The sequence below is a fragment of the Eubalaena glacialis genome, chromosome 3 (genome assembly GCF_028564815.1).
Source record: "Eubalaena glacialis isolate mEubGla1 chromosome 3, mEubGla1.1.hap2.+ XY, whole genome shotgun sequence".
Classification (NCBI taxonomy): Eukaryota; Metazoa; Chordata; class Mammalia; order Artiodactyla; family Balaenidae; genus Eubalaena; species Eubalaena glacialis.
The window spans coordinates 59,882,072-59,909,061 of record NC_083718.1 but is presented as its reverse complement, the minus strand read 5'-3'; the positions used below and the strand labels follow the sequence as shown (position 1 = coordinate 59,909,061).

General features: G+C 39.6%; 1 protein-coding gene and 1 pseudogene across 1 annotated transcript in view; one reads left to right on the top strand and one right to left on the bottom strand.

The window, feature by feature from the left end:
* Positions 1 to 26,990, bottom strand: part of ANKRD45 (ankyrin repeat domain 45) — a 55,495-nt gene that overhangs the window by 5,620 nt on the left and 22,885 nt on the right. The window contains exons 4-5 of the mRNA XM_061185698.1: positions 18,374 to 18,468; positions 16,440 to 16,578 (exon numbers count right to left, since the gene is read on the bottom strand). Coding sequence (XP_061041681.1) covers positions 16,440 to 16,578; positions 18,374 to 18,468 — 234 coding nt within the window. The remainder of the gene's footprint in view (positions 1 to 16,439; positions 16,579 to 18,373; positions 18,469 to 26,990) is intronic.
* On the top strand, positions 276 to 683 carry LOC133087961 (large ribosomal subunit protein eL32-like; annotated as a pseudogene).

Sequence of the window (26,990 nt, the reverse complement as noted above, 5' to 3'; positions counted from 1 at the left end):
TGTTAACCCCTTCCTACATCTACTTTCTTTACACTGGTAGTCAAATAGGCTCAAACACATTCTGAAAAAAAAAATCTACATTTTCTTACTCTCCTCCCCTACACTGTATGATTTTGATGTCCTATTTTACATCTTCTTGTTTATTCTTTTGCTGTTCATTGTGGTTATCATCACTTTCACAGAAAAATCTTTTTTATTTTATTTTTTAAAATCTGTGTATTGCTCTCTTCTTCAGCACAGCCTATGGAAGTGGCAGCCGTCTCCTACTCAGCATCATGGCTGCCCTCAGACTCCTCGTAAAGCCCAAGGTTGTCAAAAAGAGGACCAAGAAGGTCATCCAGCACCAGTCAGATCAATATGTCAAAATTAAGCAGAACTGACAGAAATCCAGAAGCATTGACAACAGGATGCACAGGAGGTTCAAGGGCCAGATCTTGATGCCCAACATTGGTTATGGGAGCAACAAGAAAACAAAGCACATGCTGCCCAGCAGCATCTGGAAGTTCCTGGTCCACAGTGTCAAGGAGCTTGAAGTGCCACTGTTGTGCAACAAATCTTACTGTGCTGAGATTGCTCACAACATCTCCTCCAAGAACCACAAAGCCATTGTGGAAAGAGCAGCCCAGCTGGCTATCACAGTCACCAATCCCAACACCAGGCTATGCAGCAAAGAAAATGAATAGATTGCTCGTGGGCACATTGTGTTTGTGTTAATAAAACCATGAAACTTGGCCAAAAAAAAAAAAAATCTATACTGATTTATTTAAGTAATTTACTTTCCAATTGTAATTTTCTCTTTCCTATAGATTCTTGCTTCTTTTCTATTTAGAGAAGACCTTTCAATATTTCCTTTAGAACAGGTTTAATATTGCTGTATTCTTTTAGCTTTTGCTTGTCTGAGAAATTCTTTATCTCTCCTATTTTAAATGATAATCTTGCCGGGTAGAGTATCCTATACTGCAGATTTTTCCCTTCAGGACTTTGAATATATCTTGCCACTCCCTTCTGGCTTGCAACATTTCTGTAGAGAAATCAGCTGACAGCCTTATGGGGGTTCCCTTGTAATTAACTCCTTGTTTTCCTCTTGCTGCCTTTAGAATCTTCTCTTTATCTTTCACTTTTGCCATTTTAATTATAGTATATCTTGGTGTAGGTCTGTTTGGGTTCCTCATGTTTGGGACCCTCTGTGCCTCCTGTACCTGGATATGTTTCCTTCTTTAGGTTTGGGGAGTTTTCAGCCATAATTTCTTCAAATACATTTTTGATTCCCTTTTCTCTTTCTTCTCCTTCTGGGATCCTTATTATGTGTAGACTGGCGTGCTTTATATTATCCCATAGGTCTCTTATACTTCTTTCATTTTTTTTTCATTTGGCTTTCTGTCTGCTGTTCTGATTGGGTGATTTCCATTGCAGATGGAAATCTAACTTGCAGATCACTTATTCGTTCTTCTACATTATTCAATCTGCTACTTATTGCCTTAAACTCAGCTTTCGTCTCAGCAAATAAGTCTTTTAATTTGCCTTGGTTCCTCTTTATAGTTCCTGGTCCTTTTTACAGTAATCTGCATTTCTATCAATAGCCCTTCTTAATTCCTTCAGTATTTTCAGTATCTCCTTTTTAAACTCGGTGTCTATTAGACTGAAGGGGTCTGTTTCATTATTTGTTCTTTCAGGGGAATTCTCTCAGTCTTTTAATTGGGAGTGGTTCCCTCTCATTCTTTATTTTACTTATATTTCTCTTACTCTATGAGTTTAGTAGAAACAATTATCTACTGTGGTCTTGGAGGGCTATTTTTATGTAGAAGTGTCCCTGTGTAGCTTGTGTGGGTTTAATATTTTTGGTGCAAGGGCTGTTTTTTAGTATGGATGGCTGCTTCATCTTTCCTCAGTGTCTGCTGGCTGTTATCCCATTGATGGGGGTATGACTGATGTTGTGGTGAACAGAGCAGGTGCTGGATGTTGAACGGGGCCTCCTCTTTGCTCTGTGGTTGTTACAGCCCTGCTGGGGGCAGGGTCTGCTCCCTAGTTGTTGGCATAGAAGCCCCCAGATCCATTTCTAAGCTGCAGTGTGACATAGGCAGGATTGGAGTGCTCCCACTGGAAGAGAAGCCACTGAGTATTCCTCCACCGGAGCTGTCCATCGGGGAGTGCACTCTGTGATGTCACCTGTCACCCATTGCGTGAGCACACAAAGTACAATGTTGTGCACACTACCCTCGGCCCTGCCTCCACTGTGGGAATGCAGGCTATCAGACCTGGTGCCCCTCAGGCGCTGTGATCACAAAGCCACCAGCACAGATCCATAGGCGTCAATCCACTGAAGTCAGGTACCAGAACCACAGCAGTTGCGCACCTGGACCTGCCATGGGAGCTAGGGAAGCAGCCCAGACTCCGGCCCCACCTCCACGTGCATGCACCCACAAAGCCCACAGCTGCTAAGGCCAGACCTGTCCCAGCCACAGGAGCACCCGTTTTCCACTCGGATGTCCCACAGGCACTGAGTTTACAAAGCAAGCGGCGGTGCTGTGGATCACATGCCATGGGGAGAAGGCTCTGCTTTCAGCCCCGCCTCCACATGTGGGCAACCTGCTGGTGCTTGCATGCTCCCAGAGCTCGGAGAGATGGCAATGAGAAAGAGGTTGCTATGGCAAGCCCCACCCCCCACTTCACTCATGCATTAACAATGGGGTTTCAATGGCGGCACACACTGGCCGTAAGCATGCCAAAAGTGAGGCTGCAATGGCGGGTCCTGCCCTTCTCTTCGAGTGCCTCTTAACAATGGCACTTCACTTCTATGGTGGGCCAGGCTTCTTCCACATACACTCCTGGTTGCAGCCCTTACCACACTCCAGGCCCTTCAGGCTGTCTCCGCAGGGCTAACCCCAGTCCTCTCCCCAGGTCTGTCCTCTGAAGCCCGAGTTTTAGCAACCAGCCCTCGCATGTATTACTAGCAGGTCCACGTCTCGGACTGGGGACTGCAGCAAGGTAGCACGGATCCTCTGTGCCAGTCTCTCTCTGTTCTGCCTGCTGCCGGTCTCTCTCTGTTCTGCCTGCTGCAAACCAGCTTCTACGCTCCCCTCCAAGCCTCTGAAGCCCCCTTTCTGTCCCAGGTGACCTCCCCACCAGTGCGGGGGCTTCCCAGGGTACGAGAACCTTTCCTCTTTCATAGCTCTCTCCCAGGGGCACAGGTCCTATCCTGCTTGCTTCCTTTTTTTTTTTTTTCTTCCATCCTACCCGGTTACATGGAGATCTTCCTCGCACTTCTGCGTCTCTGAGATTTTCTGCCAGAATTCAATAGGTCTTCTGTGATAACTGTTCCACATGTAGATGTATTCATTATGTATTTATGGGAAAAGGTGAGCTCCACATCGTTCTATTCCACCATCTTGATTGGAGCCTCTGCAATTCTTCCTCAGAGGTGAGAAGGGAAGGAGGGAGGGTTGTTGGGCCAGACTAACAAAGTGGTGGCTTGGGGGGGAAAGGTGGTAATTGAACTGTATAACCAACAACTCGTCTTAACCATCTCATTCCTGGACTATACTGGTCTCACTCCCTCTGGTCTCTTCTCCCTCCAATCCATTTTGCAAGGACAGCCAGATTATTCTCCACTACTTAATCCCTCGTCTCTCCTACCCCAAACAAAGCCTTTAATGGCAACCCACTGCACTGAAAGTAAAGTCCAAACTTTGAAGCTTATAATTCAGTACTTTTAAAAAATTTATTTATTTTATTTTTGGCTGTGTTAGGTCTTTGTTGCTATGCACGGGCTTTCTCTAGTTGCAACGAGTGGGGGCTACTCTTCATAGCAGTGCGTGGGCTTCTCATTGCGGAGGCATCTCTTGTTGCAGAGCACGGGCTCTAGGTACGCAGGCTTCAGTAGTTGCATCGCGTGGGCTCAGTAGCTGTGGCTCGCGGGCTCTAGAGTGCAGGCTCAGTAGTTGTGGCACACGGGCTTAGCTGCTCCATGGCATGTGGGATCTTCCCGGACCAGGGATCGAACCTGTGTCCCCTGCATTGGCAGACGGATTCTTAACCACTGCACCACCAAGGAAGTCCCTAATTCAGTACTTTTAATGAAATGATCACAAGCTAACCTTCCAACCTTATTTTCTACTCTTCCTTAATGCGTACTCAACTACAATCAGCCAGATGGATACTGACCACTTCCCTAGGCCCATATTTCAACTTTTCATCATTATGTTGTGCTTTCATTCCAGAATTCCCTACATATTCCACCCTGGTTACCTATCCTTTCAGGCAATTCCTCTTTCTTCATGATGCCTTCTCTTTATGCTTAGGCTTCCCTGAACATACACAGCTCTTAGTTTATCTTTTCAAGTAGGCATGTTTACTCACAAAGTGGTTGGTGGACTCCTTAAAGACAAGGATGGTGCAAAGGCATCTATTTCCCTTCAGGGGACCTAGGAGAGTGCTATGTGTATGCTCATTTGACGTTAGGTACAGTTGGCAAGGGACAGTTTGTCATACTACCTAGAACAGATTCAGTGCCTTAACCTTTAAAAAACCATGGTCCCTTTTGATAAACATAAAAATCTTAAGTACTGGGTATCCACATACAAAAGAATGAAGCTGGACCCCCTACCTCACACCACATACAAAAATTAACTTAAAATGGATCACAGACATGTTTAGACATAAGGGCTAAAAAAACTACAAAACTCTTACAAAAAAACATAAAAGTAAATATTGGTGACCTTAGATAAGGCAATGTTTCTTAGATATGACACAAAGCACAGTCAACAAAAGGAAAAATAGATAAATTAGACTTCATCAAACTTAAAGCCTTTTGTGCTTCAAAGAACACAATTAAGAAAATGAAAAGATAATCCACATAATGGGAGAAAATATTTGCAAGTCATATACCTGATAAAAGACTTGTACCCCAGATACATAAAAACCTTTACAATTCAACAATAAGAAGAAAAATACATACATGTGGAGACTAAACAACATGCTACTAAAAAACCAATGAGTCAAAAAATAAATCAAAGAGAAAAACAGAAAATACCTCAAGACAAACGAAAATGTAAACACAACTTTCCAAAATCTATAGAGGATGTAGAAAAGGCAGTTCTAAGAGGAAAGTTTACAGCAATATAGGTATACCTCAAGAAACAAAAATATCTCAAATAAACAACCTAACCTTCCATGTAAGGGAATTAGAGGAACTTCCCTGGTGGTCCAGTGGGTAAGAATCCATGCTCCCAATGCAGGGGGCCGGGGTTTGATCCCTGTCGGGGAACTAGGTCCCACATGCATGCCACAACTAAGAGTTCACCTACTGCAACTAAGAAGCCCATGTGCTGCAACTAAGAAGCCCACATGCTGCTACTAAGAAGCCTGCATGCCACAACTAAGAGTTCACATGCCACAACTAAGAAGTCTGCAGGCCGCAAATAAGATGTCCGCATGCCGGAACTAAAGATCCCACATACCACAATGAAGATCCCGCATGCCGCAACTAAGACCCAGCACAGCCAAAATAAATAAATAAAATAAATAATAAATTTAAAGTACTGTCATTTTTAAAAAAGGAATTAGAAAAAGAAAAACAAGCAAAGCCCAGAGTTAGCAGATGGAAAGAAAAAAATAAATATCAGAGCAAAAACAAATATAATAGGGACCAAAAAACAATAGAAAAGATCAATGAAACCAAGAACTGTTTTTTTGAAAAGGTAAATAAAATTGATAAACCTTTAGCCAGGCTCATCAAGAAAAAAAAGAGAAAAGACCCAAATAAACAAAATAAGAAATGAAAGAGGAGAAATAACAACTGCTATCACAGAGATACAAAAAAATCATAAGAGAATATTATGAACAGTTACATGCCAACAAATTGAACAACCTAGAAGAAATGGTCAAATTGCTAGAAAAATACAACTTTCAAAGACTAAATCAAGAAGAAATAGACAATCTGAACAGACCAATCACTACCTGTGAAATTGAAATTGCAATTTTAAAAACTTCCAGAAAGCAAAAGACATGACTGAATGGCTTCACAGAAGAACTGTACCAAACATACAAAGAAGACTTAATACCTAACCTTCTCAAACTACTCTGAAAAATTTTTAAGATGGGAGAACACTCCCAAATGCATTCTATGAGGCCACCATTACCCTAATACCAAAATGAGTCAGGATGGAGGTGTGGGAAGACTCCAAGTTAGCGTCTCCCCACAACTAGGGCACCTGCCAGCCGCTGGTGGGAAACCCTGATGCCCAAGGAGACGGGAGGAACCCCCAAGTGAAATGGTGGGGCTGAGGGGGGAGGAGAAGTGGAGGCCAGACAGGATCAGCACCCCTGAGGCCGGGAGATCAGGAGAGGCAGGCGGGAAGAGCCTTCCAGGAGGAGTGGGAAAGCAGCGGAGGGCAACTGCCCCACCCACTCGGGCCCAGGGAGCCTGCTGAGCTCCCAGGGTGGTCTGCTACCCTCCAGGGCTCCCCTTCCCCACGGCCGCATTGGTACTGGGGGCAAAGGGGGGGACGCCAGGGAGATCAGGAGAGGCAGGCAGGAGGGGTCCTCTGAGAGGAGCAGGAGAGGAGCAGAGGGCATTTGCCCCACCCATTCGAGCCCAGGAAGCCTCCTGGGCTCCCAGGTGAGGTCCCCCACCCTCTGAGACCAGGGGTGGTGGGCAAGCCTGAGCCCCTTCTTTTGCCTTGAGGCTAAGCCCCACCCCCCACAGCTCCCAGGGCCTTTTCCAGCCCTGTGGGTCCTGAGCATAGGCCACGCCCACCACCCAAACCTTGCCCTTGCTTAGGCCCCGCCCTCCACAGCTAAGGCCTCCCCCCACTTTTTTTCTTTTTTCTTTTTTTTTCTTTTCCCTCCTCTTTTTCACTATTGTGGTATAGTTGTAAATTCTGGTTGTTTATTTATCTACATTTTTATTTTTATATTCTTTCTCATATATCTGTTAGTTTACTAGTTTAATTCTATTTTTTACTTTGTTATGGTTCTCTTTTTTTTTTGCCACCCCATGCAGCTTGCAGTATCTTGGTTCAGGAGCCAGGGGTCAGGCCGAAGCTCCTGCAGTGGGAGCTCTGAGTCCGAACCACTGGACTAACAGAGAACCTCAGTCCCCAGGGAATATTCATTGGAGTGAGGTCTCACGGAGGTCCTCATCTCAGCACCAAGACCCACCTCTACCCAACAGCCTACAAATTCCAGTGCTGAAAGCCTCAGGCCAAACAATCACCAAGACAGGAACACAATCCCACTCATTAGAAAAAAGAAAAAAATGAGACAGCAAAAAAATATGTCACAGATGAAGGAACAAGGTAAAAACCTACAAAACCAAACAAATGAAGAGGAAATAGGCAATCTACCTGAAAGAGAATTCACTGTAATGATAGTAAAGATGATCCAGAATCTCAAAAATAGAATGGAGGCATTGATTGAGAAAATTAAAAAATGTTTAACAAAGATCTAGACGAACTAAAGAACAAACAAATAACTGAAATGAAAAATACACTAGACGGAATCAATAACAGAATAACTGAGGCAGAAGAACTAATAAGTGAGCTGGAAAACAAAATGGTGCAAATAACTGCCAAGGAGCAGAATAAAGAAAAAAGAATGAAAAGAATTGAAGACAATCTCAGAGATCTCTGGGACAACACTAAACGCACCAACATTTGAATTATAGGGGTCCCAGAAAAAGAAGAGAAAAAGAAAGGGTCTGAGAAAATATCTGAAAACATTATAGGTGAAAACTTCCCAAACATGGGAAAGGAAATAGCCACCCAAGCCCAGGAAGTGCAGAGAGTCCCATACAGGATAAACCCTAAGAAAAACACACCAAGACACATATTACTCAAACTAACAAAAATTAAATTCAAAGAAAAAATATTAAAAGCAGCAAGGGAAAAACAAAAAATAACATACAAAGTAATCCAAATAAGGTTATCAGCTGATTTTTCAGCAGAAACTCTGCAGGCCAGAAGGGAGTGGCAAGATATACTTAAAGTGATGAAACAGAAAAACTTATAACCAACATTACTCTACCCAGCAAGGATCTAACTGAGATTCAACAGAGAAATCAAAAGCTTTTCAGACAAGCAAAAGCTAAGAGAATTCAGCACCACCAAACCAGCTTTACAACAAATGCTAAAGAAACTTCTCTAGGTGGGAAACACAAGAGAAGAAAATGACCCACAAAAACAAACCCAAAACAATTAAGAAAATGGTAATCAGAACATACATATCGATAATAACCTTGAATGTAAATGGATTAAATGTCCCAACCAAAAGACACAGACTGGCTGAATGGATACAAAAACAAGACCCATGTACATGCTGTCTACAAGAGACCCACTTCAGACCTAGGGACACACACAGACTGAAAGTGAAGGGATGGAAAAAGATATTCCATGCAAATGGAAATCAAAAGAAAGCTGGAGTAGCAATACTCGTATCAGACAAAATAGACTTTAAAATAAAGACCGTTACAAGAGATAAGGAGGGACACCACATACTGATCAAAGGATCAATCCAAGAAGAAGAGTTAACAATTATAAATATTTATGCACCCAACACACAAGCACCTCAATACATAAGGCAACTGCTAACGGCTATAAAAGAGGAAATCAACAGTAACACAAAAATAGTGGGGGACTTTAACACCTCACTTACACCAATGGACAGATCATCCAGACAGAAAATTAATAAGGAAACACAAGCTTTAAATGACACAACAGACCAGATAGATTTAATTGATATTTACAGGACATTCCATCCAAAAACAGCAGATTACACTTTCTTCTCAAGTGCACACGGAACATTCTCCAGGATAGATCACATCTTGGGTCACAAATCAAGCCTCAGTAAATTTAAGAAAATTGAAATCATATCAAGCATCTTTTCTGACCACAACGCTATGAGATTAGAAATCAATTACAGGGGAAAAAAACATAAAAAACACAAACACATGGAGGCTAAACAATACGTTACTAAATAACCAAGAGATCACTGAAGAAATCAAAGAGGAAATCAAAAAATACCTACAGACAAATTACAACGAAAACACGACAATCCAAAACCTGTGGGATGCAGCAAAAGCAGTTCTAAGAATGAAGTTTATAGCAATACAAGTCTACCTCAAGGAACAAGAAAAATCTCAAATAAACAATCTAACCCTATGCTTAAAACAAGTAGAGAAAGAAGAACAAAGAAAACCCAAAGTCAGAAGGAAAGAAATCATAAAGATCAGAGCAGAAATAAATGAAATAGAAACAAAGAAAACAATAGCAAAGATCAATAAAACTAAAAGCTGGTTCTTTGAGAAGATAAACAATATTGATAAACCATTAGCCAGACTCCTCAAGAAGAAGAGGGAGAGGACTCAAATCAATAAAATTAGATATGAAAAAGGAGAAATCACAAATGACACTGCAGAAATACAAAGGATTATAGGAGACTACTACAAACAATTATATGCCAATCAAATGGACAACCACAAAGAAATGGACAAATTCTTGGAAAGGTACAATTTTCCAAGACTGAACCAGGAAGAATTAGAAAATATAAACAGACCTCTCACAAGTAATGAAATTGAAACTATAATTAAAAATCTTCCGACCAACAAAACTCCAGGACCAGATGGCTTCACAGGTGAATTCTATCAAACATTTAGAGAAGCACTAACACCCATCCTTCTCAAACTCTTCCAAAAAATTGCAGAGGGAGAAACACTCCCAAATTCATTCTACAAAGCCACCATCACCCTGATACCTAAACCAGAAAAGATATCACAAAAAAAGAAAATTGTAGACCAATATCACTGATGAACATAGATGCAAAAATCCAGAACAAAATACTAGCAAACAGAATCCAACAACACATTAAAAGGATCATACACCATGATCAAGTGAGATTTATCCCAGGGATGCAAGGATTCTTCAATATACGCAAATCAATCAATGCAATACACCATATTAACAAATTAAGGAATAAAAACCATATGATCACCTCAATAGATGCAGAAAAAGCTTTTGACAAAATTCAACACCCATTTATGATAAAAACTCTCCAGAAAATGGGCATAGAGGGAAACTACCTCAACATAATAAAGGCCATATACGACAAACCCACAGCAAGCATCATCCTCAATGGTGAAAAACTGAAACCATTTCCACTAAGATCAGGAACAAGACAAGGATGTCCACTCTTGCCACTATTATTCAACATAGTTTTGGAAGTCCTAGCCATGGCAATCAGAGAAGACAAAGAAATAAAAGGAATCCAAATTGGAAAAGAAGGAGTAAAACTGTCACTGTTTGCAGATGACATGATACTATACCTAGAAAATCCTAAAGATGTCACCAGAAAACTACTAGAACTAATAAATGAATTTGGTAAGGTTGCAGGATACAAAATTAATGCACAGAAGTCTCTGGCATTCCTATACACCAACAACATAAAATCAGAAAGAGAAATTAAGGAAACAATCCCACTTACCATCGCAACAAAAAGAATAAAATACCTAGGAATAAACCTGCCCTAGGAGGCAAAAGACCTGTACTCAGAAAACTATAAAACACTGATGAAAGAAATCAAAGATGACATAAACAGATGGAAAAATATACCATGTTCTTGGATTGGAAGAATCAATATTGTGAAAATGACTATACTACCCAAAGCAATCTACGGTATCAATGCAATCCCTATCAAACTACCAATGGCATTCTTCACAGAATTAGAACAAAAAATTTTACAACTCATATGGAAACACAAAAGACCCCAAATAGCCAAAGCAATCTTGAGAAAGAAAAATGCAGTTGGAGGAATCAGGCTCACCCACTTCAAACTATACCACAAAGCTACAGTAATCAAGACAGTATGGTACTGGCACAAAAACAGTATAGCTCAATGGTACAGGATAGAATGCCCAGAGATAAACCCACGTACATATGGGGCACCTAATTTACGACAAAGGAAGCAAGAACATACAATGGAGAAAAGACAGCCTCTTCAATAAGTGGTGCTGGGAAAACTGGACAGCTACATGTAAAAGAATGAAATTAGAACACTCTCTAACACCATACACAAAAATAAACTTCAAATGGATTAAAGACCTGAATGTAAGACCAGACACTATAAAACTCTTAGACGAAAACATAAGAAAAACACTCTTTGACGTAAACCACAGCAAGATCTTTTTTGACCCACCTCCTAGAGCAACAGAAATAAAAACAAAAATAAACAAATGGTATTTAATTAAACTTCAAAGCTTTTGCACAGTAAAGGAAACCATAAACAAGACAAAAAGACAACCCTCAGAATGGGAGAAAATACTGCAAATCAGACAAAGGATTAATCTCAAAAACATACAAACAGCTCATGGAGCTCAATATCAAAAAAGCAAACAATCCAATTAAAAAATGGGCAGAAGACCTAAATAGACATTTCACCAAGGAAGACATACAGATGGCCAAGAGGCACATGAAAAGATGCTCAACATCACTAATCATTAGAGAAATGCAAATCAAAACTATAATGAGGTATCACCTCACACCGGTCAGAATGGCCACTATCAAAAAATGTAGAAACAATAAATGCTGGAAAGGGTGTGGTGAAACAGAACCCTCTTGCACTGTTGGTAGGAATGTAAATTGATACAACCACTATGGAAAACAGTATGGAGGTCCTTAAAAAACTAAAAATAGAACTACCATATGACCCAGCAATCCCACTACTGGGCATATACCCTGAGAAAACCATACTTCAAAAAGAGACAAGTACCACAGTGTTCACTGCAGCACTATTTACAAGAGCCAGGACATGGAACCAACCTAAATGTCCATCAAAAGATGAATGGATAAAGAAGAGGTGGCACATATATACAATGAAATATTACTCAGCCATAAAAAGAAATGAAATTGAGTTATTTGTAGTGAGGTGGATGGACCTAGAGTCTGTCATATAGAGTGAAGTAAGAAAGAGAAAAACAAGTACCGCATGCTAACACATATATATGGAACCTAAAAAAAAAAAAAAATGATACTGATGAACCTAGTTGCAGGGCAGAAATAAAGAGGTAGACGTAGAGAACAGACTTGAGGACATGGGGTGGGAGGGGGAAGCTGGGGCGAAGTGAGAGTAGCATCGACATATATACATTACCAAATGTAAAACAGTTAGCTAGTGGGAAGCAGCAGCATAGCACAGGGAGATCGGCTCGGTGCTTTGCGATAACCTAGAAGGGTGGGATAGGGAGGATGGGAGGGAGGCTCAAGAGGGTGGGGATATGGGGACATATGTATGCATATGGCTCATTCACTTTGGTGTACAAAAGAAACTAACACAGTATTGTGAAGCAATTATACTCCAATAAATATCTATTAAAAATTTTTTAAAAAGCAAAAAAAAATGAGTCAAAGACACTACAAAAAGAGAAAATTACAGGCCAATAACTCTGATGACTATAGATGCAAAAATTCTCAACAAAATTTTAGCAAACCGAATTCAAAAATACATTAAAAGGATCATATACCATGGTCAAGTGGGACTTATCCCAGAGATGCAAGGATGGTTCAATATCTGCAAATCAATCAATGTGATCTACCACATTCATAAAACATGAATAAAAATCACATGGTCATCTCAAAAGACACAGAAAAAGCATCTGATAAAATTCAACATGCATTCATGATAAAAACTCTTGTCAAAGTTGGTAATGAGGAACATATCTCAACATAATAAAGGTCATTTACAACAAACCCACAGCTAACATCATACTCAACAGTGAAAAGCTTAAAGCATTTCCTCTAAGATCAGGAACAAGACAAGGATGACCACTCACGCCACTTTTATTCAACACAGTTTTGGAAGTCCTAGCCACAGCAGTCAGAGAAGAAAAAGAAACAAACGGCATCTAAACTGGAAAGGAAGAAGTAAAACTGTCACTATTTGCATATGACATGATACTCTATATAGAAAACCCTAAATTCTCCACCAAAAAACTATTAGAACTAATAAATGAATTCACTAAAGTTGCAGGATACAAGATTAATATACAAAAATCTGTTGCTTTTCCATACATTAATAATGAACTATCAGAAAGAGAAAGCAAGAAAACAAGCCTGTTTAAAATCCTATTCAAAATCGCATTAAAAAAACCTAGGAATAACTGTAACCTCAGAGGTGAAAAACCTATACTCTGAAAACCATAAAACATGAATGAAAGAATTTGAAGATAATAAGTGGAAATGGAAAGACATCCCATGTTCCTGGATTAGAAGAATTAATATTGTTAAAATGTCCACACTACACAAAGCAATCTACAGACTTAATGCAATCTCTCTCAAAATACCAATGGCATTTTCCACAGAACTAGAACAAATCATACTAAAATTTATATGTAACCACAAAAGACCCCAATTTGCCAATGCAATCTTGAGAAAAAAGAACAAAGCTGGAGGTATCACATGCCCTGACTTCAGAGTATACTACAAAACTACAGTAATCAAAACAGCATGGTGCTGGCACAAAAACAGATAATTAGATCAATGGAACAGAACAAAGAGCCCAGAAATAAACCCACACACTTATGGTCAATTAATCTATGACAAAGGAGGCAAGACTATACAATGGAGAAAAGATGGTCTCTTCAATAAGTGGTGCTGGGAAGACTGGACAGCTACATGTAAAAGAATGAAATTAGAACATTTTCTCACACCATATATAAAAATAAACTCAAAATGGATTAAAGATCTAAATGTAAGACCTGAAATGATAAAACTCCTAGAACACAGCATAGGCAGAACACTGTTTGGCATAAATCATAGCAATAATTTTTTGGATCTGTCTCCAAAGGCAAAAGAAACAAAAGCAAAGATAAACAATGGGGACCTAATTAAACTTAAAAGCTTTTGCACAGCAAAGGAAACCGTGGTCAAAACAGAAAGACAACCTACAGAATATCTGCAAATGATGCAATCAACAAGGGGTTTTTATGCAAAATATACAAACAGCTCATACAACTCAATATCAAAAAACCAAAAAGTCTGATTAAAAAATGGGCAGAAGACCTGAATTTTTCAAAATTCAGATATTTTTCCAAAGAAGACATACAGATGGCCAACAGGCATACAAATAGACACTCAACATCACTAATCATCAGAGAAATGCAAATCAAAACCACAATGAGTTATCCCCCCACACCTGTCAAAATGGCCATCTTCAAAAAGTCCACAAATAACAAATGTTGGCGAGGATATAGAGAAAAGGGAACCCTCTTGCACTGTTGGTGGGAATGTAAATTGGTGCAGCCACTGTGGAAACAGTATGGAGATTCCTCAAAAAACTAAAAATAGAACTACCATATGATCCAACAATTCCACTCCTGAGTGTATATCTGAAGAAAATGAAAACACTAATTCAAAAAGAAACATGCATCCCAATTTTCATAGCAGCATCAATTTACAATAGCCAAGATATAAAAGCAACCTAAGTGTCCCTCAAGAGATAAATGGATATGGAACTCCCTGGCGGTCCAGTGGTTAGGACTTGGTGCTTTCACTGCCGGGGCCCGGGTTCAATCCCTGATTGGGGAACTAAGATCCCACAAGCTGACTGGCATGGCCAAAAAAAAAAACCAAAAAAAATAAAACAAAACAAAGAGATGAATGGATAAAGAAGATGTGTCATGTGTGTGTGTGTGTGTGTGTGTATATGTGTGTGTGTGTTTATATATGTATGTTTACTCAGCCATAAAAAAGAATGAAATTCTGCCATTTGCAACAACATGGATGGACCTAGAGGGTATTATGCTTCGTGAAATAAGTCAGAGAAAGTCAAATACTCTATGTTATCACTTACATGTGGAGTCTAAAAAATTTTTTATAAAACAAATGAATATAACAAAACAAACAGACTCACAGATACAGAGAACAAACTAGTGGTTACCAGTGGGAGAAAGAAGATGGGAGGGGCAAGATAGGGGTAGGGGATTAAGAGATATAAACCACCACTACACATAAAATAAATAAGCAACAAGGATATATTGAACAGCACAGGTAAGTGTAGCCATTATTTTGTAGTAACTTTAAATTCTATTAAAATATTGAATTACTATGTTGTACACCTGAAACTAATATAATATTATAAATCACCTATACTTCAATTAAAAAAATAAGAAGACAACTCAACTTAAAAATGGGCAAAAGATTCAGAGACATTTCTCCAAAGAAAATATACAAATGGCCAGTAAGCACTTGAAAAAATGTTTAACATCACCAGTAATTAAGGAAATGCAAATCAGAACTACATTAAGATACTTCATACCCACTAGAACAGCTAAAAAAAATTTTTTTAAGATAATAATAAATGTTGATAACAATGTGGAGAAATTGGAATCCTCATATATATTGCTTATGGGAATGGAAATTTGGAAACAGTTTGGCAATTCCTCAAAAGGTCAGAAATAGAGGTACCATATGACCCCAGCAATTCTACTCCTAAATATATACCCAAGAGAAATGAAAGCATGTGGCCACACAAAAATTTGTACACAAAAATTCATAGCACCATTATTTATAATAGTCAAATGAGTAGAAACTCAAGTGCCCATCAATCAATGAATGGATAAATTTGAATCCATACAATGGACTATTGTTCAGCGATAAAAAGGAATACTGACACATATTACAACATAGATGAACCTTAAAAACATTATGCAAAGCTAAAGAAGCCAGACACAAAAGGCAACAGACTATATGATCTATCTCTGAAATGTTCAGAACAGGCAATCCATAGAGATAAAAAGTAGATTAGTAGTTGCCAGGGACTTGTGGAAGGGAGGAATGGGCAGTGAGTACTAATAGATATGGTGTGTCTCTTCGGGCTGGTAAAATGTTCTAAAATTAGACAGTGGTGATGATTATATAACTCTGAAAATATACTGAAAACCACTGAATTTTTCATTTTTTAAATGGTGAATTTTATGGTATGAGAATTCTATCTCAATAAAGCTGATATTTTTAAAATCTTAGGTACACCTGCCACCAAGATTCTGACGGTGCACCTTCTCCACTGACAGGACAGTATTCCCACAATAGGTTTTTCAAACTATAGAGTTACATTACTGAAAACGTTTTTTTCAAATTCTGCCGCTCTATCTCCTTGAAGGACATGTCTTCCTGGTTGAAAATCACTGGTCAAAACCATAGTAAATTACATAAAATTAAATGATTAATGTTGGTAATAAGATTAGTACTAGACATTCTCTGTAGAAATAACTCTGTCATTATTTTTAGTTATTATTAATATTGTAACTCAATGAAACTGCGTTACAGATTAGTGCCTGTAACAAGGTTAATGGCTACTTAATGAAGAGTGTTGAAATCAGATTATCTCAGAAATAACAACATTGAACCTAATTTTCACCTTTTCTGACATTCAAACCATTTTTATCCAAAACTTACGTGGTGTAGCCATTTTTGTGAAGATAGGAGTCACAATATCTTCCAATTGCTGTTTCTGTTCAAAAAGCTCATTAATGGAAGCTTCTAAATGGGTTTCCAGCCATTCATTTTTTATACGGCATGCATTGAGGATGGTATTCTAGAGACAGAAACAAAGAATTTACTTTCCACTTGTTTATTTAAAAATAAAACTCTATAGTATCTCTAAACCAGCACTGTGCAACAGAACTTTCTGTGATGATGGAAATGTTCTGTATCTGCATTGTCCAATACAGTCACCATTAGACATACATAGCCAGTGAGCACTAGAAAAGTGGCTGAGGAACTGAATTTTTAATTTTATTTAATTAATTCTAATTTAACTAATCTCATATGGCTAGGGGCTACTATATCTGACAGTGCAGCTCTAACATTAGTGGAATGTGCGTATAAAGAAACTCATAATCTAGAGTCATGAAGCCTTGAGCCAGTCTACACCTTCTCCCTAATTCTTTATTTTCAATGAGCCCTGTGATAAAGAAAAGTGTTTGCAAAGGTTGGGAAAAAATGGGTGGCTGGTATGAGCTGCATGCAACTCAACGGACAATGCCGAGGATATTTTATTCCTTCTCAGGTGGTTCACAGGAGAAGAAAGTACAAGAAATGCAAAAAAAGCTCCACCTCACTGAAAACCTCTCAGTTTGCACTGCAAAACCATCTCTTTGCACATGAGCAGCAAACTGCTGATATCTGATTTAAGATGTTCATTACTCTATGGTTTGTAATAATAAAGAGACATGAATAAATGTATTATATGTCCTGTCCATATTATTAAATAAGCAGTAGTATATACAGAAGTATATAGAATAAAGTGTATTTATAAAGATGTCCATAATATATTCTTTAAAGGAAAAAAGAAAATTAAAGAACAATTTGTATAGTATGATCCCATTTTTATAAAAGCAAAATCTCTTATAAAACTATGTGTGCATACATATGTTTATATAAGTGAAGGGAAAGTATGATGAGATTAACACAAAATTGTTATTAGAACCACACGGTAATAAGACTGGAAAGGGAAAAGAGAAAACTATTAAGTTTGCTTTAGATGTTTCACTTTTATTCTAATCATTACTATATTTTCTAGCTCAAATAACCAAATATTTGAAAACTGAAATTAAAAAGGATTTTATAGTAACTAGTTTGACAAAGCACTGTCCATGCCAGAAAGATTGTTTTACAGATCTAATAGCTGCAATAGCTATTCTAATAGAATTCTGCCTATATTTTGTTTCATAAGAGATTTTGTAAAGTGTTTTACAAACAAGTGAAATGTGTAACTTAGCATGTTCTCAGACTTGATGATGTCTTATACTTTTAGCAATAGCTATTCTTTTTCATCAGAATTATAAGTCACAGAAAATTCATAGAACTTCCTGTACAGAAATGCAGGAAATAATTTAAAACCCAAACACATTTCTAATACCTTGAGCGTATCTTTTTTTTAGTGTACATCCAAAGTAATAAACTAGTTCACGTGCAGTACTTAGTATATAGTAAATGTGGCAAGCTGGCTTTACAATTAGCTATCTTTACATCTGTGTGTCTTTTTTCACCATTATGTTAAATTTGATACATTAAAAAATATGTACTGTGTATATACATATTTACAAAAATACATGATGTATATCTAAGTTTTAAAGCAAAATAATGAAATGAGTATCAGCGGATCCCACTAATCAACAGAGGAACAAGAACACTGCCAGTACTATTAATGCTGTTCCTGTGCCCCTCCCCTATATAGCAGTTTATTAAGAAAGGAAAAAATGAAGGAAGGGAGGGAGAAGAGAGCAATGACGACCGCTACCTACCTCTAGTGCATTAGTGGAGAAATTAAAGATACAAGGCAAAAATCTCAGAAGACTTCAGAGCAAACTATAATCACAATGCAGTACCTTGTCTTCCTTAAAAAGCTTCCCTGGTCCCTTTGCTGTATCTGTAACAATTGCAGAGACCTTTGCAATATATTTTTTCAGCGCCAGCCTTGCATCTGAAAGAATAGAACAGTAAAATGCATAATAATAAGACAAAGACCAAAAAATATGCATTACAAACACTACATGTTTGTAATGTACATTTATATCTCCAGAGCTTTATAAAGACTGCATAGGAGATTTGTCGCAGTTGTTTTCCTTGGGGAACTTCTAAAGGATAACATTCAACTAGCACAGCACTTTGGGGCACTCACTGTATTCCTAGAATTGCGCTAAAATTTTTAAAGAGCAAATAAACATAAAATGTGATACCTGATACCAAAGAGACTATAGTCTATCAAAATATCTACTCTGGGGAAAGGAACAAAAAACACTTCCAAGAGAAAAACTGTCACTTGCTTTACCCTTCTTTATCCTTCAAAATAAATTCAAATAGCTTCCCTCTTTAAAAAAAAAAAAGTGTTTAAAATAATTCCATTCTCTATAGCACCCGTCACAAAATTTGCAAGACCTGTTTAAACAAAATTCCAACACTTTGAGAGAAATAAAAGACTCAAATAAATGGGAAGATTTACCATATTCCTAGACGGAACAACTGAATATAGTAAATGGTAGATTAGTCTCAAATTAATTTAACAATTGATGTATTCGTTTCCTGTGGCTGCTATAACAAATTGCCATCAATTTGGTGGCTTAAAGCAACACAAGTTTATAGTTTATCCTCTTACAATTCTAGAAGCGAAAAGCCTAAAATCAGTTTAGCTGATTGTGTTGGCAGGGAAGATTCTTTCTGGGGGCTCTGAAGGGAGAATCTATTTTCTTGCTGTTTTCAACCTCTAGTGGTAGCCTGTACCCCTTGGCTGTGGCTCCTTCCTCCATCTTCAATCAAACTACACCACTCCAATATCTAGTTCCATCATCAAATCACCTTCTCCTCTTCTGTGTCAAATCTCCTGCCTCTCACTTATAATAAGGACACTTGTAATTACATTTAGGTCCCACCTGGATAATCCAGGATAATCTCCCCATGGAAGATCCTTAATTTAAGGATCTGCAAAATCCCATATGAGGTAACATTCACAGCTTCCAGGGATTAGAACATAGATATCTTTGGCAGACTTTTTTCAGCCTACCACAGTCGGCCCTCTGACCTCCCAAAACTCACACCTATCCCACATGCAAAATACATTTACCCCATGCCAACATCCAAAAGTTTCAACCCATTACAACATCAACTCATGTCCAAATGCTCATCTAAAATATCATCAGCTCAAAAGTCTCATCTCATTATCTAAACAAGGTATGCATGAGACATTATGTATGATCCATCTATCCTGGGGTAAAATTCCTCTCCATCTGTAGACCTGTGAAACTAGAAAACAAAGTTCTCTGCTCCCAAAATACAATGGTGGGACAGGCATAGAGCAACAGTTATAGATAATGCCATTCAAAAAGTGAGAAATTAGAGGAAAAAAGGAGTCACCACACTCCCAAGTAATTTTGAAATCCCACAGGGCAAATTCTATTAGGTATCAAAGCCTGGGGATAATCATCTGTGGTGTAAGGCTCCATCCTCTTGGCCTGCAGCTCCAGCCTGAGTCATCCTTCCTTTTTCATGAAAGACAGCATGTTTTTGCAGCTGAATAGTTTTGTCAGTCACAGCTTCAAACCCACTATTCATGTTGCAAGCAGAATTAATTCCCTAAACTGGAATCCAAGGTTTAGGTTTTGGCTCCACTAGCTGGGTGACCTGGAGTCAGTAGTGGCTCCAGAATTTCAATACAGGATGAAGTTTAGCAGAGGAATTAGCTGGAAGAGGGGACTAAGGGACTTGTCATAGAACTGCATTTATATAATAAGCACACTGATTTTACTAACAGCATATATTTATTTTGGGTGGCTTGGTAGAGAAAGGAGCTTACTGCAAGCATCCTCTTAATGCCACCATACCTGTCTTACTGCATTCAGTCTGCAAAATACCACAGACTACGTAGTTTATAAACAACAGAAACTTATTTTTCACAGTTCTGGAGGCTGGGAAGTCCAAGATCAAGCTGTCAACATAGTTGCAGTCTAGTGAAAACCCTCTTCCTTCATTGCCAGCACCTTCTCACTGTGCCCTCACATAGTGGATGGGGCTAGGGAACTCTGTGGAGACTCTTTTATAAGAACACTAATCCCATTCATGAGGGCTCCACCTTCATGTCCTAAGCATCTCCCAAAGGCCCCACTTCCTAATACCATCACATTGGGCATTAGGATTTCAACATATGGACTTGGGGGGAACACAAACTTTCAGACCATAGTAATATCTTAACCCCACTAACCTCAGTTTCTCCATCTAGAAAATGGAAGTATTATAGTACCATCCTCATAGGGTTGTTGTAAGAATTAAACACAATGTATTATAGTATAATGCATGCAGATGTCTTGACACAGTGCCTGTCACACAGTAAAGCCCTCAGTAAGTTTATTATTATGTCACTCTTCTCCCCAAAGCTCTGTAAATGACTCCCTATTGACTACTGAATAAAATGCAGGGCCTTCCAAGATCTATCTAGCCACAAACTATCTTTCCAGCTTCATCCCTTGCAACATTCATCCAGAGACCCTGTCCATTATTTACTCCCTGTTTCCTCTGCTCCCAGATGTCAACAGGGCTCACTCCTTCATTCCTCAGGTCTCTGCTCGAGCATCACCTTAACAGAGAAGCCTCTCCTGATTGCCCTCTATAAAATAACACTCTCACTCATTCACTTGCTGGCAACTTCATAACCCCGTTACCACTCTATTTTTCTCCATAACACTGCATAGATACATAGATTTAGATAATTTTATTTTCTGTGTCTCCCTACTAGAAAGTAAACTCCATAAACATAAAGATTGTTTTATGCCTAGCTGTGTACGTTTTCTCAGCTCCTAGAACAGTATTTAGCACATAGGAGGTGCTCAATAAATATTTATAAATGGATGTCTAAAGGTTTACACAGAATTTCTTTGCTTATTATGTTTCCTCAACCTAAGATGCCCTCTCTGCATTGCCACCCACCAAAATTCTACTCATTCTTCAAAGCTTACTTTAAAATGCACTTCTGTGAAACTCCTAACTCCCCCAGGTAGATCTCATTGTTCTATCAACTGTGACGTGATTATCATTTGATTTAGCTCTGAGTTTAATCTGTCTTGTAATTTTTTGTTATCCTGTTTTTTGCTTCTACCTCTAGACTGTAAGTTCCTTAAAGGCAGAGTCTGTGTCACCTTCTTATCATATACCATTCTACCTCACCATCTCTTTTTCACTTACCACGCCAAATTCCCCACCCCTCACCCACTACCTGATAGTACCACATTGCCACCAAAAAGACATAGGTCGAAAGGGGGAGGGACTCAGTATTTGCTTGACTATTTGAAGGGAAGGACATTCCAGAATGAAAAAAACAGAAGCAGATGCTAGGTTGTATGAAATGATACAGCTATAGCTACTTTGTAAGTAGATGTGAAAGTACCATACTTCAAAAGGGTTGGGGAGGACCTTCAAGATGGCGGAGGAGTAAGACGCGGAGATCACCTTCCTCCCCACAAATACATCAGAAATACATCTAGAAGTGGAACAGCTCCTACAGAACACCTCCTGAATGCTGGCAGAAGTCCTCAGACTTCCCAAAAGGCAAGAAAATCCCCATGTACCTGGGTACGGCAAAAGAAAAAAGAAAAAACAGAGACAAAAGAATAGGGACGGGACCTGCACCTCTGGGAGGGAGCTGTGAAGAAGGAAAAGTTTCCACACACTAGGAAGCCCCTTCACTGGTGGAGACGGGGGGTGGGTGTGTGGTAAGCTTCGGAGCCACAGAGGACAGCACAGCAACAGGGGTGCAGAGGGCAAAGCGGAGAGATTCCCGCACAAAGGATTGCTGCCAACTAGCAATCACCAGCCTGAGAGGCTTGTCTGCTCACCTGCCGGCCGGGACTGGTGGGGGCTGGGAGTTGAGGCTCGGGCTTCGGAGGTCGGATCCCAGGGAGAGGACTGGGGTTGGCTGCGTGAACACAGCCTGAAGGGGGCTAGTGCGCCACAGCTAGCTGGGAGGGAGGCCAGAAAAAAGTCTGGACCTGCTTAAGAGGCAAGAGACCATTGCTTCGGGGTGCACAAGGAGAGGGGATTCAGAGCACTGCCTAAACGAGCTCCAGAGACAGGTGCGAGCCGCGGCTATCAGCGCGGACACCTGAGACAGGCATGAAATGCTAAGGATGCTACTGCAGCCACCAAGAATCCGGTGTGCAAGCACAGGTCACTCTCCACACCTCCCCTCCCAGGAGCCTGTGCAGCCCGCCATTGCCAGGGTCCTGGGATCAGGGACAACTTCCCCGGGAGAACACACGGCGCACCTCAGGCTGTTGCAACGTCACGCCAGCCTCTGCTACAGGCTCACCCCGCATTCAAATTATAACTACCGTACCCCTCCCTCCCCCCAGCCTGAGTGAGCCAGAGCCCCTGAATCAGCTGCTCCTTTAACCCCCTCTTGTCTGGGCAAAGAACAGACGCCCTCAGGCGACCTACATGCAGAGGCAGGGCCAAATCCAAAGCTGAACCCCAGGAGCCATGTGAGCAAAGAAGAGAAAGGGAAATGTCTCCCAGCAGCCTCAGGAGCAGCAGACTAAATCTCCACAATCAACTTGATGTACCCTGCATCTCTGGAATACCTGAATAGAGAACGAATCATCCCAAAATTGAGGCCGTGAACTTTGGGAGCAACTGTAGACTTGGGGTTTGCTGTATGCAACAGACTAGTTTCTGATTTTTATGTTTATCTTAGCATAGTTTTCAGCACTTGTTATCATTGGTGGATTTGTTTATTGGTTTGGTTGCTCTCCTTTTTTTTAATTAGTTTTTTAATTTTTGTATTTTAATAACTTTATTTTATTTTATTTTTCTTTCTCTTTTTTCCTCCCTTTGCTTCTGAGCTGTGTGGCTGACAGGGTCTTGGTGCTCCAGCCAGGTGTCAGGCCTGAGCCTCTGAGGTGGGAGAGCCGAGTTCAGGACATTGGGCCACCAGAGACCTCCCGGCCTCACGTAATATCAATCGGCGAGAGCTCTCCCAGAGATCTCCGTCTCAACGCTAAGACCCAGCTCCGCTCAGCGACCAGCAAGCTCCACTGCTGGACACCCCATGCCAAACAACTAGCAAGACAGGAAAACAACCCCACCCATTAGCAGAGAGGCTGCCTAAAAGCATAATAAGTTCACAGACACCCCAATACACACTACTAAATAACCAAGAGATCACTGAAGAAATCAAAGAGGAAATCAAAAAATACCTAGAAACAAATGACAATGAAAACACAACCACCCAAAACCTATGGGATACAGCAAAGGCAGTTCTAAGAGGGGAGTTTATAGCAATACAATCCTATCTCAAGAAACAAGAAAAATCTCAAATAAACAACCTAACCTTACACCTAAAGCAGTTAGAGAAAGAAGGACAAAAAAAACCCAAAGTTAGCAGAAGGAAAACAATGATAAAAATCAGATCAGAAATAAATAAAAAAGTAAATGAAGGACACAATAGCAAACATCAATAAAACTAAAAGCTGGTTCTTTGAGAAGATAAACAAAATTGATAAACTAGTAGCCAGACTCATCAAGAAAAAAGGGGAGAAGACTCAAATCAACAGAATTAGAAATGAAAAAGAAGTAACAGGGGCTTCCCTGGTGGCGCAGTGGTTAAAAATCCCCCTGACAATGCAGGAGACACGGGTTCGAGCCCTGGTCCGGGAAAATCCCACATGCCGTGGAGCAACTACAGAGCCTGCGCTCTAGAGCCCATGAGCCACAACTACTGAGCCCGCGCACCTAGAGCCCGTGCTCCCAACAAGAGAAGCCACCACAATGAGAAGCCTACGCACCACAACGAAGAGTAGCCCCCGCTCGCCACAACCAGAGAAAAGCCCGTGTGCAGCAACGAAGATCCAATGCAGCCAAAAATAAAGTAAATAAAATAAAATAAATAAATTTTAAAAAAAAGAAGTAACAACTGACACTGCAGAAATACAAAGGATCATGAGAGATTACTAGAAGCAGCTATATGCCAATAAAATGGATACCTGGAAGAAGTGGACAAATTCTTAGAAAAGCACAACCTTCCAAGACTGAACCAGGAAGAAATAGAAAATATAAACAGACCAATCACAAGCACTGAAATTGAAACTGTGATTAAAAATCTTCCAACAAAAGCCCAGGACCAGATGGCTTCACAGGTGAATTCTATCAAACATTTAGAGAAGAGCTAACACCTATCCTTCTCAAACTCTTCCAAAATACTGCAGAGGGAGGAACACTCCCCAACTCATTCTACGAGTCCACCATCACCCTGATACCAAAACCAGACAAAGATGTTACAAAGAAAGAAAACTACAGACCAATATCACTGATGAACACAGATGCAAAAATCCTCAACAAAATACTAGCAAACAGAATCCAACAGTACATTAAAAGGATCATACATCATGATCAAGTGGGGTTTATCCCAGGAATGCAAGGATTCTTCAACATATGCAAATCAATCAATGTGATACACCATATTAACAAACTGAAGGAGAAAAACCATATGATCATCTCAATAGATGCAGAAAAAGGTTTCGACAAAATTCAACACCCATTTATGATAAAAACCCTCCAGTAGGCATAGACGGAACTTACCTAAACATAATAAAGGCCATATATGACAAACCTACAGCCAACATCATTCTCAATGGTGAAAAACTGAAACCATTTCCACTAAGACCAGGAACAAGACAAGGTTGCCCACTCTCACCACTATTATTCAACACAGTTTTGGAATTTTTAGCCACAGCAATCAGAGAAGAAAAAGAAATAAAAGGAATCCAAATCGGAAAAGAAGAAATAAAACTGTCACTGTTTGCAGATAACATGATACTATACATAGAGAATCCTAAAGATGTTACCAGAAAACTACTAGAGCTAATCAATGAATTTGGTAAAGTAACAGGATACAAAATTAATGCACAGAAATCTCTTGCATTCCTATACACTAACAATGAAAAATCTGAAAGAGAAATTAAGGCAACACTCCCATTTACCACTGCAACAAAAAGAATAAAATACCTAGGAATAAACCTACCCAAGGAGACAAAAGACCTGTATGCAGAAAACTATAAGACCCTGATGAAAGAAATTAAAGATGATACAAACAGATGGAGAAATATACCATGTTCTTGGATTGGAAGAATCAACATTGTGAAAATGACTATACTACCCAAAGCAATCTACAGATTCAATGCAATCCCTATCAAACTACCAATGGCATTTTTCACAGAACTAGTACAAAAAATTTCACAATTTGAAAGGAAACACAAAAGATCCCAAATAGCCCAAGCAATCTTGATAAAGAAAAATGGAGCAGGGCTTCCCTGGTGGTGCAGTGGTTAAGAATCCACCTGCCAATGCAGGGGACACGGGTTCGAGCCCTGGTCCGGGAAGATCCCACATGCCATGGAGCAACTAAGCCCGTGTGCCACAACTACTGAGCCTGTGCTCTAGAGTCTGCAAGCCACAACTACTGAGTCCACGTGAGACAACTACTGAAGCCCACGTGCCACAACTACTGAAGCCCGCCCGCTTAGAGCCCGTGCTCCACAAGAGGAGCCACCACAATGAGAAGCCCATGCACCGCAACGAAGAGTAGCCCCCGCTCGCCACAACTAGAGAAAGCCCACGCGCAGCAACAAAGACCCAACACAGCCAAAAAAAAATAAATTAAATAAATTAATTTAAAAGAAAAAGAAAAATGGAGCTGGAGGAATCAGGCTCCCTGACTTCAGACTATACTACAAAGCTACAGTAATTAAGACAGTATAGTACTGGCACAAAAACAGAAATATAGATCAATGGAACAGGATAGAAAGCCCAGAGAGAAACCCACGCACATATGGTCACCTTATCTTGATAAAGGAGGCAAGAATATACAATGGAGAAAAGACAGCCTCTTCAATAAGTGGTGCTGGGAAAACTGGACAGCTACATGTAAAGGAATGAAATTAGAGCACTCCCTAACACCATACACAAAAATAAACTCAAAATGGATTAAAGATCTAAATGTAAGGCCAGAGACTATAAAACTCTTAAAGGAAAACATAGGCAGAACACTCTATGACAAAAATCACAGCAGATTTTTTTTGACACACCTCCTAGAGAAATGGAAATAAAAACAAAAATAAACAAATGGACCTAATGAAACTTCAAAGCTTTTGCACAGCAAAGGAAACCGTAAACAAGCCGAAAAGACAACCCTCAGAATGGAAGAAAATATTTGCAAATGAAGCAACTGACAAAGGATTAATCTCTAAAATATACAAGCACTCATGCAGCTCAATATCAAAAAAACAAACAACCCAATCCAAAAATGGGCAGAAGACCTAAATAGACATTTCTCCAAAGAAGATATACAGATGGCTAACAAACACATGAAAAGATGCTCAACATCACTAATCATTAGAGAAATGCAAATCAAAACTACAATGAGGTATCACCTCACACCAGTCAGAATGGCCATCATCAAAAAAT